Raw genomic sequence first — 18590 nt, 5'->3', positions numbered from 1 at the left:
CAGTGAGCAGAATGTAATTTTTCATGCAGAGTAGCTGAATAAACTAACAAGATGATGATGATTTATTAGTCTCTAAGGTGCCACAAGTACTCCTGTTCTCTTTGTACTTACACACAGTGTAATTTCACATTTCTTTGTCAAAGAAGGCAGGTACAATCACTAAGATACCAATGCCGCAAATCACATGCTTAAGTGTTTTGTTGGATCAGCATCTAATTTCATCTACATGTTGTAGCAGTCATCATTCCCTAAGCGCTGCATCTACAGTGTAATCACATTGTTTTCCTTGTGTCATTATTAACACTTACTTGATAGAATTACCTTTCTCAAATTAGCCACCAACTTGGAAGGTCAGTTCACTCAAGGCCCAGTTCTGCAATATATCCATATTCAAAACTGAGTCAAGGATTGTGGGGTCAAATGCTTAAGAGTCCATATGCTCTAATAAATACACAAAGAAATTAGCAAAATAATAAAAGGATTAATTTTCAGACCTTTACCTTCATAGCCCCAGGAGCACAAATCATCTGTGGTTCCATAGATCTTCCATTTGCTCTTTACACTTGCTCCCTTGGATACTATGATATTTTCTTCTTCTCGGTTGCCAGAATGAAAAAATAAATCTTCTCCTTCAAGTGAAAACAGGGTTTCATTTCTGCATCCCCACTGTTGAAGTTCACTTGTCTTGTTGCAAGGATTCAGAGTGATTGCAACCTGGTCTTTCTTTGAAGGCACTCCCAAAGATAGTTTTAATGCCACACTCAAAAGCTGGTGATCAGAGACCCACTTGAATTTTTGTGACTCATTGTCCTGGTTGCAAATGGCAGTTCTGACTGAGCTAGAACTGTGAGCTTGTACACAACGTTTGTGGTCTTCATTATATATTAAAAATATTCCACTTTCTGTAAAACAACACGAGAAAAAACATTTTTTTGGCCAGAGGGGTTTGTAAGCAGAAGAGTAGATTTTTTCCTACTGAAGGAAGCATGATTTTTACCACTTAACTATAGGTTCTGTTAAACCCTAAGCAGAAAGAAGAAATTTCTTCTGCAGTATGGATAACTGAGGAGAAAGAAATCAGGTGTCACTCATGCATGCAGAGAGAAGCAATCATTCACATACATGCACAGATAAAATGCATAAGACATTTTTCCAAGAAGCCTTTCAAAGATGAACTGTGAGAAATCAAAATAACTTCAAGCAGATATCACTGGGTATAGTGTGTTAAAATTGCTTTGTATGTTTATTAACTAGACTAACGTCTGTGGTAATATCTTGTACATTTGTACAGCCTGAAACACAACGTTGGTAATTTATATATTTTAAATATGATATATCATAAAAATCAACAACGCCATTTTAGAGACTCAGATTTTAAAGTTTGACAAATCCTAAGACCAAATTTCATTGCACTGATTGTCCATTCATTGGTGTCATTATTGTGCAAAATAATAATAATAATAATAATGCTGTGCAATTTGTTGTATTACTGGCAATCATTTATTTATTATAACAACGAAGTATCTAACCTCCTCTCTGTCATTTACTGTGCTATCCTGGTCTGATTTTACTTTAATAATCTGAAAGTCAACCAATTGCCTATTTCAGTTATTTTTTTTAAAGGTTCCTACAGAGTATTTCTAATTCTCCATACTGAACCTTTCCACCTTCATTTTTCAGAAATATCAATTTCTAGTCAACTCTTTCACGCTGAACCCTACATTTCTTATACATTCAAAACTCATTGTGTCAAATTCCAGTGCTACCCTGCTCCACAGAGTAGAACCAGCTGGCATTGTGTGGACATAGAGGTCTGTTCATAACCTGAGGGGACAATGTCTCTGCTCCAGGCATGGCAACACTATATAATGTTCCAGACACATTTCCTTTATTGCAAATCCAATTTTGAGTCTTTGATTCTCCTCTCATGCATCCTAGTGTCAATCAGAAATAACTCCACTGAAGCTAAAGGAATTACACCTGTGTAAAGGAGAGGTGACTTCAATCAGAACTTGTCTCTCTCGCCATAGGGAACATTTGTGAGGCATTTAAGGTTAAGCAGACAAGATGTTGTTTTTCACATCTCAGTTACACAGAGCTGCATCCCTATTCTATTGCTATAAGCCATTCAAATTAATAATTTCAGAAATAAAATATAAAGAATAATCAGACTGCATCAAAGGGCATTAAAGTGACCCAGGAAAAGCATGAGAAGAGAAGCACTTTCATATCCTCATTTACAACAGATCTAGGACCTGGACTTACCCAGCTGCTGAATAGTTTCATGGATAAGAGAGAGCAAAACCAGGATAGTGAGAGAGTCATTGCAAATATTTAATTGCTTTCTTCTGATGTGTCAGTAGTTCTTATCACAAACTAAAAGATCCATATGAAATGAGCTACATAGTAGGGCCTCCTTAGTTCTGAAGGCAGATGGATCACGGGAAGTTTCTAAATAAGGAAATATCCTGTCACGTGTGGCATTTTGAAACACCAGGAATTCACAGAGCAAACTTTGATTATGTAAGTGAATCTCTTTCTACTGAGGCTAAAGTCTTCTTCCACAGAAATGCAAGCGGTAAGCAAAGTGGTGCCAGTTCAGTGCAGATTTTCTGGGGACATGTTTGTGTGAAAAAGAGGTCAGATGTTTAGGTTGTCAAGTCTTCCGCTCTCTAGAGAGCAAATGCTGCACCAGCAGTAAAAGCATAACTTGTCCCTTTCCTTCTATGATAAGCTTTAAAAGTCCTTCTAATACTGAGAATTATGATACCCCAAGTCACAGAAATCCTTCAAAATTTCTGTGATAAATACATGTGGTGTTCCTTTTTCAAGAATTAGAAGTTAGGATATCTCTTTTCTCGTGCCATAGTTCATCCCCATAAAGACCTATTTAGAGCTGCATGGTAAGGTTGGGATGTAGTCTGCATGTTCCCATGTTTCAGAGAAACTGTATTTGGCTGTAAAGTTCTACTCCAGAATCAGATCAAAATTCAAACTTTCCAAAGATTGAGAAAGTTGAAAACATTTTAAAAATGAGTACAGGGGTCTTTTAATAGGAGTGTGAATAAGATGAGACTGAAGCCATAGTAAGGCAGCAATACAACTGATTGAAATGATATTTGCAAACATTTATTAGATTAATTGAGCCATTTTTTCTCATAATAAATTATGCACAAACCAATCACATTTTTTTTTACAATTTGTTCATCGGTCAAAATTGTTCCCTGAATCCTTTTTCCAAACACACATGGGCACAGGATTGTTTGTGAATGGCTCATCATGAATATTGGTCCTAATTCGCAGTTACTTTGTTCTTTTGCATGAGGCTGCAGAGGAAGGGGTGTAGCAAAGGTAACATTCCTTGGGTGAGATTCTGCATTGTGCCTCTAGGAGGGGCAGCACAGAACACACAGCCCAGGGAGAGTGGGGCCCCTAAGGTGGCTTTAAGCTTTGTACAATTCCAGTCCCGGGCTGCTCCAGGGCTGCTGGTGTAACTTTAAAAGCTGTGAGGAGTGCATCTAAGCAGAGTTGCAGGGCCACACTATGACCCACAGCCCTGCCCAGAATCTCCACAGTGCTGCGTGCTGTGGCCTCGCATCTCACATATGAATCACGCCCCCAGGTTATCCCCTGACACGTCCCCTACACCAGAGCTTGAGGGGGAGGGGGTCCTCACAGGTCAGCTGTCTTCTGAAGCGTCTCCACCAGGTGAATCCTCCCCTTATAGAACCGGGGCATTTGGGCTCCTTTACATCACGTCAACCCTTTTACCTGGCATCCAGGGGCTGGAGCAGGAATAAGGACCTCACCCCCTCTATTCTAGGTGCAGAGCTCTGCAAGTTCCTCAGAGCAGCCTCAGTCTACTTGTAGGCCCTGGGAAGAAGTGAGCTGCAGTAGTGTAGGTACCTCTTGCTACAGTCAACATATTTACGATGCAGAGGCCTGGGAAGAGTGGTGGTGAAGAGCCTTTACACCAGCCTGTAGTCTCAGGAGGCTATCTGCACTCATTTTACAGCACCTTTACACTGCCATTCCACTTATTGTATGTTTATAGCATTTATGAGCTGCCTTGACTCCACATGCCAATGTTGATACACTGCTAGGTACGACCACCAGAAAACTTTTGTGAAAGAAAGTCACTTAGTGTTTCGGGTGAGAAGTGCTGTAACATGAAATAAAGTCATATGAGCTAAAACACCCATTGCAAATAGCAGGTATTTGTTGGAAAATGCTGAGAGATTAGATTCTAAAGTGAAATTATGCCAGCACAAAAACTCAGAAGTCTCTGCTTTGATTACGAAACAGAGACCTAAATGCAAAAATTAGACATAAGCTATTTGTTTTGACAGCTCAACTTAAATCTCAAAAGGAAGGAAAGATCCTTAAGGAGCTCCAGAAAATTAAAAAGGGGAACTGCATAAATTGCTGAATAATATAACTCTATGGAAACTCAAGCAACTATAAACATTAGGCATGGAAAAGAATAGAATTTGAACTTTTCAACTGTGGACAAAATATGTTGATCGAATAAGAACATAAACAAAAATAAGTAATAACCAGAGCTACGTGAATAACAGATTTTTTTTTCTCTCTTTCTTTTTTTGGGCAATTCTGCAAAAATTGAAAGAAAAATTCATTTTGCATCAATGGAAAACAACATTTTTCAAAATTCTCAATCAAAATAATAATTTTAGATTGGAACAAAACTTTTTGTTTGAATGGAAATGAAATGTTTTGTTTCGCTTTTTAATGAAACTAAAGGAAATTTTTAAATGAAAAGCTCTTTTGGCTCAAAAATGTAAACACATTTGTTTTGGAAATGTTAAAAGAAAATGTTAATTTTTTTCTGATTTTAAGGGTTTTTTTGGCAAAAACCATTAGCTGACACCAACATGAATTTGAAAAATATCTTGGACACCGAATCTGCATTTTTCTCCAAAAAAAGTTTCAGTTGAAACGTTTCACCTATCCCTAGTAAGAATCCTGATCAGTATCACCTAGATAACTCAAACCTTTGCTGAGCTTTACAGAACCCTCTGCAAGAAGCTCTCACATTTAAGGGTTTCCCCTAGACCCAACAGTGCAAAACTCATTACACAAGAATTTATCGGACATTGTTAAAAATTGACCAAACAACACCACTGTAAGCCCCAACTGGAGTTCTGGCAGATATTTTTTTCTAGACAGTCTTGAAATTATTCTCCTCATCATTAACTGGTGCCTCCAGTTTTATTTTATATGAAGGCTTCTTCCGAGAATCATAGGAGACAGTAACGTATATCAATAATTCACAAAACAAGACAAAGATCTCACTCGGTGAACCCCCGCATTAGTCACTTTCACTTAGACCTAGGTTATAAGACTTTTAAAAAATATCCAAATCTTGAGGGTTATTACTAATTTTTAACATAAGTCCTTATTCAGGTGAAATGAGGGCTCGGCTACATGGGGAGGTAGTGGGCAGCAAGCGGGGGCATAAATCTACAGCACACTAGTATGCCGCTCACTGTCGATGTGGATCCTGCTATCATGCATTAAAAGTGATATAGTGTGCTTTGATCTACTCTGGGAGTAGGTCAATGCGCATTGGGGAACTTTTAATGCATGCAGGATAGTAAGGTCCATACGGAGAGTTAATGCATGACACACTAGTATGTTGTAGATTTGCACCCCAGCTTGCTGTACACTAACTCACTGTTTAGACAAGTCCTCCCATTTGACTTAATAATACCTATAATATAAAGTATGCCCATAATAATACCTAACTCTTTTATAACGATTTGCATAGGTGAATCTCACTGCACCTTACAAAAGAGGTCACTATCACTATTTTACAGATGAGGAAACTGAGGCACAGAGACTTGCTTAAGGTCACCTAAGAGGCCAGCATCAGAGCCAGGAATAGAACCTTGGCCTTCTGAGTTCCAGATTAGTGCACTATCCACTTGGCTACGCTACTTCCCCTATTGTATGTTGTATACTGGGACAAGACAGACTTTATTCCAGGGAGACATGCAGAGGTAATGGTGGGAGGATTCTGAATGTAACATCAAACAGATTCTCCCTGGAGCAGCAATGCTTTTACAGACCAATCCAATATCTAATGAAGTCAGTGGGAGTATTTCCACTGATTTCAATGGGCATTGGACTGGGGCCCTTAATTCTTGATGAGGAAAAAGGCTTTGGAGGTTGAGATGGCTGTACCTTTTTGAAATTGTGGAGATCATGGGTGTCTTGAATAGGTTCATACGTCAGATTAAATGAATTTATGGTCTGCTCAACTGATACCCCAATGAATACTCCATCACTACCCCCAAATTCTAACACCACATGTAGCTTCTGAAACAACAGCAACACACGCAAAACCTCCTTCATCACAAGAGCTTTTCCACCAGATCTTTATTTTGAAGTGTGGGAGTTCACAGGTTGTAATAAACACAACAAAAGAATTTTACATTTTCTAGGGAAAAGAGCCTGCTTAGGTTATACTACAGCCTTTAAGGACTAGGCGCTCAGTACAAGTGGACATGAAGTGTACAGGCTTATATGTAGATGGATAGACAGGTAGAATGTGGAGCTCCGCTTTCCCACATGCTTGTACTCTCTCTCAAATTACCAGTGAGTTATTTTATTAGAGACTCTCCTGCCTTTCCTCTGTTTTTCACTGCTTCATAGCCCCAGTCCACTGCTCCTGCAGTATTGCTAAGCAGGAAGTAAATCCTCAGTTTGCTGGTGCTCATGCCTTTCCATCCTATCACAGAATTAAAAATGGTAACATGCCTTTAGGGAAAGAAAAACTGTGGACTCACTGTTCTGAGCAATTGTTTGTAATGACAGAAGGTAACTGGGGAGTGGCAGATAAAATTGTACAAAAGGGAATGGAAGACTAACCTATTCAGAAAAGATTAGATACTTTTTTTTGAGAAAGTATTGGGAATATTAATTCTGATGATCTGGGGAGGTAAGATAACATGGATAAAAATTAGGGCTGTCGATTAATCGCAGTTAACTCACACGATTATCTCAAAAAAATGAACTGCAATTTAAAAAATTAATCGTGATTAATCATGCTGTTAAACAATAGAATACCAGTTGAAATTTATTAAATATTATTGGATTATTTTCAAATATATTCATTTCTATTACAACACAGAATACAAAGTGTACAGTGCTCAGTTTATATTATTTTTATTATAAATACTTGCACTGTAAAAATGATAAAAAAGTAATAGTATTTTTCAGTTCACCTCATACAAGTAGTGTAGTGCAATTTCTATCGTGAAAGTGTAACTTACAAATGTAGATTTTTTTTTTGTTACATAAGTGAACTCAGAACCAAAACAATGTAAAACTTTAAGGCCTACAAGTCCACTCAGTCCTACTTCTTGTTCAGCCAATTGCTAAGACTAACAAGTTTGTTTACATTTACTGGAGATACTGCTGCCTGCTTCTTATTTACAATGCCACCTGAAAGTGAGAACAGGCGTTTGCATGGCACTTTTGTAACTGGCGTTGCAAGGTATTTATGTGCCAGATCTGCTAAACATTCATATGCCCCTTCATGCTTCAGCCACCATTCTGGAGGACATGCTTCCATGCTGATGATGTTCGTTAAAAAAATAGTGCATTAATTAAATTTGTAAGTGAACTCCTTGGGGGAGAATTGTATGTCCCCTGCTCTGTTTTACCTGCATTCTGCCATATATTTCATGTTATAGCAGTCTCGGATGATGACCCAGCACACGTTGTTTGATTTACGAACACTTTCACTTCAAATTTGACAAAATGCAAAGAAGATACCAATGTGAAATTTCTAAAGATACGTACGGCCCTCGACCCAAGGTTTAAGAATCTGAAGTGCCTTCCAAAATCTGAGAGAGACAAGGTGTGGAGCATGCTTTCAGAAGTCTTAAAAGAGCAACACTCCGATGCAGAAACTACAGAACCCGAACCACCAAAAAAATAAAAATAAAAAAAATCAGTCTTCTGCTGGTGGCATCTGACTCAGATGATGAAAATCAACATGCATCAGTCCGCTCTGCTTTGGACTGTTATCGAGCGGAACCCGTCATCAGCCTCGATGCATATCTTCTGGAATCGTGGTTGAAGCATGAAGGAACATATGAATCTTTAGCGCATCTGGCACATAACTATCTTGTGATGTTGGTTGTAAAAGTGCCATGTGAACGCCTGTTCTCACTTTGAAGTGACACTGTAAACAAGAAGCGGGCAGCATTATCTCCTGCAAAAGTAACCAAACTTATTTGTCTGAGCGATTGGCTGAAGTAGGACTGAGTGGACTTGTAGGCTCTAAAGTTTTACATTGTTTTATTTTTAAATGCAGTTGGGGGTTTTGGTACATTATTCAACATTTGTAAGTTCAACTTACATGATAAAGATATTGCACGACAGTACTTGTATTAAGTGAATTGAAATATACGATTTCTTTTGTTTTTTACAGTGCAAATACTTGTATTCAAAAATAAATATAAAGCGAGCACTGTACACTTTGTATTCTGTGTTGTAATTGAAATCAATATATTTGAAAATGTAGAAAACTTCCAAAAGTATTTAAATAAATGGTATTCTATTATTGTTTAACAGTGCAATTATCCGTGATGAATTTTTTAAATCGCTGGGCAGCCCTAATAAAAATATTAGGTGGTTCTTTGTATGATTAACAAAAATAAGTGCCAGCTTCTGCAAAAGCTGAGACTTAAAAAGAGGAAGGCTATAAATTGGCAGGATTTAAACTTCCCGTTCCTTTCTCTGGACTCTGTGAAGATCTGGAGGATGAAAAACAGAAAATTATAAAAAAAATGTAGAACTAAACTGAATATAGAAAGATGTGTTTGACGGACAGTTGCAAAATGAATGTGTGGTCTCAGGCCAGATTCTATTGGAAACCCCAGCAAGTAGAAAAGCTTTGTACATCTCCACCAGCACAAAGCAGCATATTAGGACACAGCAAAGCTAGGGCTCATTTTCTCAGTTCCCAGCTCTGTCCCTTATATGTGACATTCTGCAAACTACAGGCTATATTTTAGCCACTTGTAATGATACTTGCTTCAAAGGGGTTGTCAAGGTTCCTTCCCCACTCTGAACTCTAGGGTACAGATGTGGGGACGTGCATGAAAACCCCCCTAAGCTTATTTTTACCAGCTTAGGTTAAAACTCCCCCAGGGTACAAACTATTTTACCTTTTGTCCCTGGACTTTATTGCTGTCACCACCAAGCGTCTAACAAATATAACAAGGAAAGAGCCCGCTTGGAAACGTCTTTCCCCCCAAAATCCCCCCAAGCCCTACACCCCCTTTCCTGGGGAAGGCTTGATGAAAATCCTCACCAATTTGCATAGGTGAACACAGACCCAAACCCTTGGATCTTAAGAACAAGGAAAAAGCAATCAGGTTCTTAAAAGAAGAATTTTAATTGAAGAAAAAGTAAAAGAATCACCTCTGTAAAATCAGGATGGTAAATACCTTACAGGGTAATCAGATTCAAAACATAGAGAATCCCTCTAGGCTAAACCTTAAGTTACAAAAAGACACAAAAACAGGAATATACGTTCCATTCAGCACAACTTATTTTTATCAGCCATTTAAACAAAACAGAATCTAATGCATATCTAACTAGATTGCTTACTGACTTTCAGACCTGCATTCCTGCTCTGGTCCTGGCAAAAGCAACACATAGACAGAGCGAACCCTTTGTTTCCCCCCCTCCAGCTTTGAAACTATCTTGTCTCCTCATTGGTCATTTTGGTCAGGTGCCAGCGAGGTTGTCTTCGCTTCTTAACCCTTTACAGGTGAAAGGGTTTTTCCTCTGGCGAGGAGGGATTTAAAGGTGTTTACCCTTCCCTTTGTATTTATGACAGGGGTGTTGGGAAGCTTAGTTAATGTTTGTAAAAGTCCATTGAGATCCGCACATAGAAGGGGCTAATTCTGTGCAAATACTATCACGGACTTCTCAAGCAAGTCTAGAGTACCTGCAGCAAGCTGATGGGCCTCATCAAATCCTCAGCGTGGAATTCCAGGCCAGACACTGGAAAGGATGAAGAACATTTGATATTGCATTCTTTGCAGCCAACACATCACACTGCCCTCTAGTAATGGCCACCTTGGCACGTGGTCTATGCCAGTGTTTCTCAAATGACCAGTCTGTTGACTGGCAACGGGCCCTGAGATCTCCCTAACACAGTTTAGGAAGGCAGCTAGTCCCCAGTATCAAAAAGGTTGAGAAACACTATTCTATGCCACCAGCATCTCTGAGGGTAGCCCCATTGTGTTTTCTTCTCTACCAAGGATAAAGACACACATCCTATGGATGCAGTTTATGACACTTCATATATAGAATGTGGTTAACTCAGCTGAGGTTCCATATTTATGAAATCAGTGAGTGTTTACAGTGGTTTTAGATCAAGCCCACATTTACATAGATCATACCCTTTTTTTCCTGGCTACACAACCCCTATCATGCAGCACCTACAGAAAGGGATTCCTGCACTTTTTCTACTGAGCCAGAATTTCACCACAGTGATTGCCCAGCATGGAACCATCCCATCTGCCCTTTCTACCCCTCAACTTATTCTGCCTTTCCCAATTACACATGTATATCTGATACCATAATATGAATATTTTTTTTCTGCCACACTTACCTTGTATTCTGAAAATCTTCATCACAGAATACATGTTCTTAGTAAGTGTTACTGCATTCATGAGATTTTAATTTTTCCCATTGACACTCATGTACTCATTGTTTAAAATATGCACCTTACTTCCAGTTTGAATTTGCCTAGCTTCCAGTCAGGAGCATCTTCAATATTGGGACGTATGTAAAGTTAAACAGGTGAGCAAGTGTTGGCATGATCAAGGCCTATACACTGAACATGTCCAACTTATATTCTGTACAGTGTTGTGGAAATTTACAGCACTAAACGCATGTTTTAAAAAACACAACATAAGGTGCTATGTCTGCCAGCCAACCTGATAAATGTCTATATCCTTTTTAAAAATGTGAACTACACAAAAAATGTTCCTATTTACAAGGCATAATAAAAATGCAAAACCTTTACAAACTATCTTTTAATGCTTATTTTACAAAACTACAGCAAAAGGTAAAGCAATGTACGCTTTGCTTTCAGCCATTCATCTCCAGAGGGATACATTTTAATTCAAACATGATTGAAATTTCACAAAAGGAATAAACATTAGATTATATGACATTTCTTGAAGCTAAGACCTCAAGACCTATGAAGCGTTTTATTGTTTACATATTACAAAAAGCAGAATGCAGAAATGAAAGAACAGCAAGCGTGGGCCTGATCTAGTGTTCTGGAAAGTCAGTCGAAAGAATCCCATTGACTTCAGTGAATCAAGCCCTATAAGAGAACATGTTGAGTAGCTGTTGTGAGGTCATCTGAACTGAAGTTATACAACAAAAAAAGTCTCTTTTTATATGCTGAAGTGAAATACAATGACACCAGCATGGAGTGTTGGAACTCTGGAGTGAGATGTGCAGGATTCCAATAGAACCAGACAGTTGCTTTTCTGAGTGCTTCGAAGAGTCTGTAATGATTATTCTCACAATCAGCATGATGAGCTTGGCTCTTTTCATGCTTGATAAGGATGCAGGCGACATGTAGAGACAGTGGAATAGTTTTGAATGTTTTTCACATGGCTTGAAGTCATATTTAGTTCTTTTACGTGACTGCATTTATTAAATAGCCTCTCACAGAACTATTCTTCTACAAGTAGATCCAGAATCTCGCAAGACTATGGAAGGAATGTATGTAACACACAAATGCAGTCTCTGCAAAATGCACTACAATTTTAACCGGAGAAAACAGCTTTGTCTTAAGGGTTCAGGTAGTCCAGATGCATTAATTTTTATCAAAACATTTTTATTTTGTGAATCAAAGCATGGCTTGTTCATTCTGCTCAATGTTGGCCACAAGATACTTTGAGTCACTAGTTGCAGGAACAGCATCTCTATTGCAATAAAGAGTGTTGTCAAAGCGAACATCTGTTGGTAGCTGGTTGTGTCTTTTTTTGTAGAAAAAATAGGTTGCAAGACCAGCTCCGATTAGAATGAGAAGGACAAGAATAACTACCATCCCACTTAAGTGGTATGCAGGAACAGCTTCATCTGTTTTCGGTACTGTAAATGAATGCAAAGCAATTACTCAGGATCCTAAGGATTATGATGATATATATTAGGGTCTGACAATGGGTCTGATTTCCGAAAGTTCTGAGCACCCATAACTCCAAGCCAATGTAAGCTGTGGAGAATCAACAGAAAATCAGGCCCAATGACCTTATTTTTGAAGGCAGAGGTTTATGGCTGCACGCCATTACAGTTTACAGATAACTTCTGTCACGCTAGTCACAAAATATATCATACAGAGGTCCAGTCAAAACACAATTAAATACCTTAATTCAAAATGAAATTGAGTTTGAGGGGAGAGTGCTGCTTTTTAGTCAGGTTGGAGATATAATAATCACAATAATACATTTCAAATAAACATCCACACAGCTAGGTATCAAATAGTAATTTTCTGAGAAAATAAAATAAATATTCAAAAAAGAACTAGATAGATTCATGGAAGACAGGTCCATCAATGGCTATTAGCCAGGGTGGGCAGGGATGGTATCCCTAGCTTCTGTTTGCCAGAAGCTGGGAATGAGCGACAGGGAATGGATGACCTGTTCTGTTCATTCCCTCTGGGGCACCTGGCATCGGCCACTGTCGGAAGACAGGATACTGGGCTAGGATACTTGACCTTTGGTCTAACCCAGTATGGCCGTTCTTATGTTCTTAAATTTATAAGTTGATTTGGGTTTCTCTTTAATTTGCTTATAAGAAATCAGTCCTACCTTTATTGTCTGATGGCTTCTCAGTTGGGTCAACTTCAGTAACTTTAAAATAAAAAAACAGATATTCATAGTCTTTAAGTCTCCATTTTACACCAGATTGTACAGTCACACAGAGTAAATAAATCCTGTATGAAGAATTACTATGTTGGGCACTCTGCATTTTAAAATAAAGTAAAATAATGGAGATGAAAAATATCTGACAACACCTTTAATTTAATCTAAATGAATCATCTACCCAAATCAAGCAAAACATTCCAGTTAAAAATTAGATCCAGGAAAAAAAATTATATTTGTTTTTTTTTTGCATAAAAAAATGTTACCAATTGATTTGGGATGATTTCACACCTTCAGAATGTCAAGCCTTCATGACATTTTGAGAAGCTGAAGATTTTTCACACTGAAGTATGGGGAAAACTGAAAATTCATATTTGCATTTTTAAGTCTAGGACGCCAAGATTAAGGGGGCAACAGAAAAACAGACTGGGTCACAATTCCCCTCTTCCTTCCATTGGGTCCTAGGCACATCCTCCCATCTACTTACCTCACAGTTACATACATCTTAGTATCCTTCCACTGCTGCTTCTCAGCAGTATCTCCTTCCTCCCATTCAGCAGTAGCTCTGTCATTCTGGGTCCTCTCACCCCCGGTTAACTTCCGCTCAAGTTCTTCCCCTCACATCCCACCTGCAACTCCTCTGTTTTGGCTCCTCCTCCTCCTCCTCCCTAAACCCTTCTGGTTGTACCCTCTCCACCTCCCTACCAACAGAGCCTGGTTTGATTAGTGCCTGCTCTTCCAAGGCACTAAGGATAAGGGCGATAGGAGCCCGGGACTCCTGAGTTCCACTCCATCTCTTTTAGCAATTGCCCTTAAATGGGAGTTTCAATGGGATTTCGATGGGAGTAGGATCAAAATATCTACCGCAAACATAGACAAGTACAGAATATGCAATGCAAACGATTTTATAGCATAAATATTAGTCATTGTTAATAACCCATTGTACTGAGTATATCACTTACTCTTTGGTATTTTACAAATAAATCTTTTGTCAGCAGAGCAGAAATAGCTTCTCCAGCCCCCATCTGAGGCATCCATGTCAACACAATGTTCATGATACCCATCCATAGGTTCTCTTTCTTTCCAGTTTACAAACTCTACTGCACTGTTGTCTCCCCATGTCCATTCTCCTAAAGTTAAAATGAAAAATACAGAACAACAAATGGCAGGTTAAGGATCACTCATTTCTAGAGATTAAAACAATATCATACGATTTCTATGGCACCTGTCACTGTTGTATCTGAGCAGTGAATTCATTAATTTATTAAATCAATACATTAACATTTTATAGGACTCAGTTTTGTCTCTCCTTCCAGGCAGACACAACTGAGAATGCCTTATGTCTGTAAGGTTTCACCTGGACACTGCTAGCTGCATTGTCCTAGAGGAGCGCAGCTGCCTCAGTGAACTGGGAATGGAATGGCCAGGCCCACTGAGCCTTGAAGACTAAGGGCTTGTCTACACTTGCGAGTTAGAGCACATTAAAGCAGCCCCAGGCACCCTAGTTCACTACCCGTCCACACTGGCAAGGCATGTAGAGCGCTCTGACGCCACGGCTAGAGCGCTCCTGGTACTCCACCTTGGCGAGAAGATTAACGCTTGCTGCACCTTGGCTGAAACGCCCGGGCGTCAGTGTGAACAAGGTGTTGCATTACTGCACTCTGATCAGCCTCTGGAAACATCCCATAATCCCCTTAAGTCAAGTGGCCACTCTTCTCATTGTTTTGAACTCGCCGCAGGAATGCGGATATGCCCTTTGAAAACTCCATTTCTAACAGCCGGCTGCTTATCTGCTCCGAGACGAAGCAAGCCATTCATGTGGAGTTCTGTGTGTGAGAGGGGCGGGGGTGGGGGGAGTCTGCTGCTGTCTGAACTTACAAGACAGCATGCTGACATGGTCTCAGCTCCCCCAAAACCCACTCTCTCTCTCCCCCCACATACACACCACACACTCCACCCCAACCCACAAAAGCACTTTTCAAGTTTTCAGCAAATTAAAAACCAAAATAATTTCACTGAAAACTAATCTTTTTGCCAAAACTTGTGACTGAAAACTGAACAGTTCGATTCAGAAATGCTGTTGCAGTGCCTCATGGGAGCTGTAGTTCCAGTGCCTCGGACTCGGAAAGTCTAGTACCAGCAACTGTGCTGAAACCATCCAATGGGCCCAAAAGGTGTACATCGGTAAGGAGGCATGTTCCTGTCTATTTTCTGCACCACCCAGGATCAACCAGCCAGCAAGGAGCAGAAGGCTCCCTTCACACTGCAGTGGAATTAATGGTATACCAAAGGCTGCTGTTATATATGCTCTCCGAGGCTTCTGAAGGTATTGCATCTAGCTCAAACGAAATACCAGCAAGAGCAGTGGCTGCTACAGAAACCCCCCTCGTATCCCCTCCCCATAACAGGCTGTGGCTTCACAGGCACAAAACAGCATTACAATGCTAACCAATAAATACAGAAATATATTTCTTTAAAAGACTTTAGCAGACTTTTCAGAACTTCCTCTTGCTGAATAAATACTTAACACTATAAGATTTCTTCAAAAACTGAGGGGCTGTGAAGTTTGGTTAAATGTCAAGGGAATGAAAGAAAAGTGTGAAATGAAATAAATTGGATGAAATACTGTAGGCGTGTAATATTTTCTATTTCCAAGAGAGAGACGGGGATGTAAAACGTGCAGTCACCTTTCTGAATCATTTCTCCTTTTTGTGTACTATAACTGAAAAATATTAAACATTTGACATCAGATTTCCATCTTCTGTTTGAGTACTTATTTGTAAATAACTATTGAAAGTTAAATAATTACCATCCACATTCTTGTACATTCCTATCCAAAACTGTCTTGAGTCACTTGCAAATACATCCAAGTGGTGCAAGAGAAAATTCATTTCAACCCTATTTTCTATGGAAACCAAAGAGGCTCCTGCAAAACATAAATTAATAAACAAGCATAATTTAAGCATGTTTCACCATAGAAAATAATCTGCCCCTTGAAACAATCATGATGACATTTTCTTAACCCTTTTGATACATTTAAAACAGCCATAGACTGTAATTAATTTTTGTCACTGAAGTCCATCAGAGCTCCAGAAACAGATCAGTAACAGCCCTTGCATTTTGCTCTTTAGAGGTAAACATCCTTTTCTTTGAGCTGCTATGCTGGTTATCTCCAGGCAATACATATCTTATATTAGTTTTAGCACATTTGCCAAATATGCTGTATTTGTATGCTCCATTTTTGCAATTAACCCCAATCCTTCCCTGCTGTTTAGTGTGCCGGAGACAACGGAATTAGAAAAATGCAGCTTTTTTTTTTAATATATATATATATATTCCCTCTTGCACTGGGGATAAAAAAAAAAACAAGAAAGAAGAGAGAAGCTGTTTTGGGAAATAAGAAATATCATCATACACCAGTTAAGGGGATGATCTTATTACCACCATAGTCCCCGTTTCCTCAATACTGATATCCTGTTGTATTAATGTAGATGGAATAAGCGGGGCCTAAGAATCAAAGGTATTAACGTGATCTTGTCACTGTCCAACATTAAACAGAGCTAAACAAGGTCTAGTATATAGAGTCCTCAGACTCCTTAGTACCTTGGCAAACACATCATTAAAATATTTTAACCTTTTATTGAAGATACAGAAAACAAGAAGGGGAAAGGTTAAAGCATGCGAAATGTAAAGTATTAAGTAAGTCATCCATTTTAACCATATCGCATGTTACCCTTCCCTCTAGGTGGAGAGAGTTTTAAAAAGAACTGCCCTCCCCCATCATCTGACAGTCTCTTGGATGGTATTAAAAATGGTAGTAACTTCTTTTTGGGGAAAAGAGAAAAAGTTAGTTGAAATGGGCGGGGCTCTTGTTAAAGTCTAATTCTGTTTCCTAGAAGACAAAACTAAAGGGTGAAGGAAAGAACAGCTAAAACAGAAAATACTGTTTATGTATCTGATGTTGATTCTCACTTGCAACTTCACTACTGGAAAAACACAGGCATAACACATGGTCTTATCAGCCACTCTGAGACCTGGCAAACTTGTACCACTCTTGGGCTGCCCAGAGCATTGCATTTGCATTTGCATGTTGCAAAATATGCAGTCTTTGCTGGCTAAGCCAGATCCTTATTAAGCAGAAGGAAAATGGAGAGAGATAGAAAAAGAAATAAGGTGGGGAAGGAAAAGGACACATGGGGGGTGGAAACACAGTGTCACATCTCAGGTCGTGGCTGGGATGTCGCTAAAGCTGGTAGAAGTGACCCAGTGTCATGTGGGTTCCTCTGTCTGACCTGGTCTGATGAAGGTCTCCCTCAGGATGTCAAAACTACAGTGGAGGCCTGATAACTCCAAGGATCCCAGGAGACGATGGGGGTGGCAGACATGATGGTAAAGTTTGCTCCTTCCCCTTCTCTTTCAGGCAGCCAGCATAGTGGTAGCCAGCTTTTCCCAGAAAAGTTTCTTTTTGAGGACCACAAAAGGGAGCATTGGGTGGAATAGCCCATCCCCTTATTATTTTATCCACCAATTAGGCCTAATAACCAACATGCTAGTTTTGGTTAATTGATTTTCAGTCCCACATGTCTCTTATTTACCAGGCATCATCTCAACACAGTCCTAGAATTGTATCAGTAAGCCTTTTTGTTTGGACTAATTTAGTCTGTCTCCCTCTTGTACCCTTTCCCATTCGCATTTATTGTCATAGGTTGTTGTGATATTTTATAAACTTTTACTCACTTCTTACAGTTGAGCTCACAATTAGGGTAAATTTGTAGGCCCAATTATTACAAGAGATCAGCACTAGGTTCTTTTCCTTTTATGGTGGATTTGCCACACTAGGGTGCCAACATCTGTTTAAGAAGTATTAAACTGAGACCACCAACTCATTTTACAGAGTCCACATACAATCCTGGGTTGTGGCTAACAACAAAGTCTCCCCTTCTTGAAGTGCTCTGTTCATTAGGGCTTTAACAGAATAAAATATCAAGAACCGCTCTCATTTTGGCACAGACCAGGAACTCCTTTTACAGTCATTAAATTGAAACAAGTAAAAGAAAACCAAGAGGGTCCAAAACACGACTTCTTTTTTCCAGGTACTGGAGCAAGAGCCCTTGCAGACTTGAACTCCCAGCTTCCTTCCTTTGGAAAGTCAGCAGATTAAACTCCTACTGCTAAATTAATTGACAGGATACCAAATGCCACCTGATAAGTAAACAAAATCTCTTAATCCTTGTTGATCCTGGTTCCTCCTGATATAGGTTCAGGGTAGTGGCTTTTATTTCCAGGGATCAGGATACTGTTAGCCCATATGTGTTCCCTCCTCAAACTCCGAATAGCCAGTGCACCATGTCTCACCACCAAACAGTAATCACATAGCAACTAATTTCAGGTTTCAGAGTAGCAGTTGTGTTAGTCTGTATCCCCAAAAAGAAAAGGAGTACTTGTGGCACCTTAGAGACTAACAAATTTATTTGAGCATAAGCTTTTGTGAGCTACAACTCACTTTATCGGATGCATGCAGTGGAAAATACAGTGGGGAGATTTTATATACACAGAGAACATGAAACAATGTAACGAGAGTGATCAGGTAACGTGAGCTATTACCAGCAGGAGAGATGGGAGTGGATGTGTCACTACACAAAGTAAAACTATTTCCCCATG

General features: G+C 39.3%; 2 protein-coding genes across 2 annotated transcripts in view; both read right to left on the bottom strand.

The window, feature by feature from the left end:
- The window catches only part of LOC141981925 (macrophage mannose receptor 1-like), a 63546-nt gene extending 59538 nt beyond the window's left edge, over positions 1–4008 (bottom strand). The window contains 3 exon segments of the mRNA XM_074943545.1: positions 501–902; positions 2266–2348; positions 3932–4008. Coding sequence (XP_074799646.1) covers positions 501–902; positions 2266–2348; positions 3932–4008 — 562 coding nt within the window.
- Positions 4009–10087: 6079 nt separating this feature from the next.
- Positions 10088–18590, bottom strand: part of LOC141981924 (macrophage mannose receptor 1-like) — a 63838-nt gene continuing 55335 nt past the window's right edge. The window contains exons 27-30 of the mRNA XM_074943544.1: positions 15739–15855; positions 13892–14059; positions 12876–12917; positions 10088–12159 (exon numbers count right to left, since the gene is read on the bottom strand). Coding sequence (XP_074799645.1) covers positions 11915–12159; positions 12876–12917; positions 13892–14059; positions 15739–15855 — 572 coding nt within the window. The 3' untranslated portion in view covers positions 10088–11914. The remainder of the gene's footprint in view (positions 12160–12875; positions 12918–13891; positions 14060–15738; positions 15856–18590) is intronic.

Source organism: Natator depressus, chromosome 2 (assembly GCF_965152275.1).
Source record: "Natator depressus isolate rNatDep1 chromosome 2, rNatDep2.hap1, whole genome shotgun sequence".
NCBI classification, from domain to species: domain Eukaryota; kingdom Metazoa; phylum Chordata; order Testudines; family Cheloniidae; genus Natator; species Natator depressus.
Note: the sequence above shows the minus strand (reverse complement) of the source record. Positions and strands in the feature narration are given on the sequence as shown.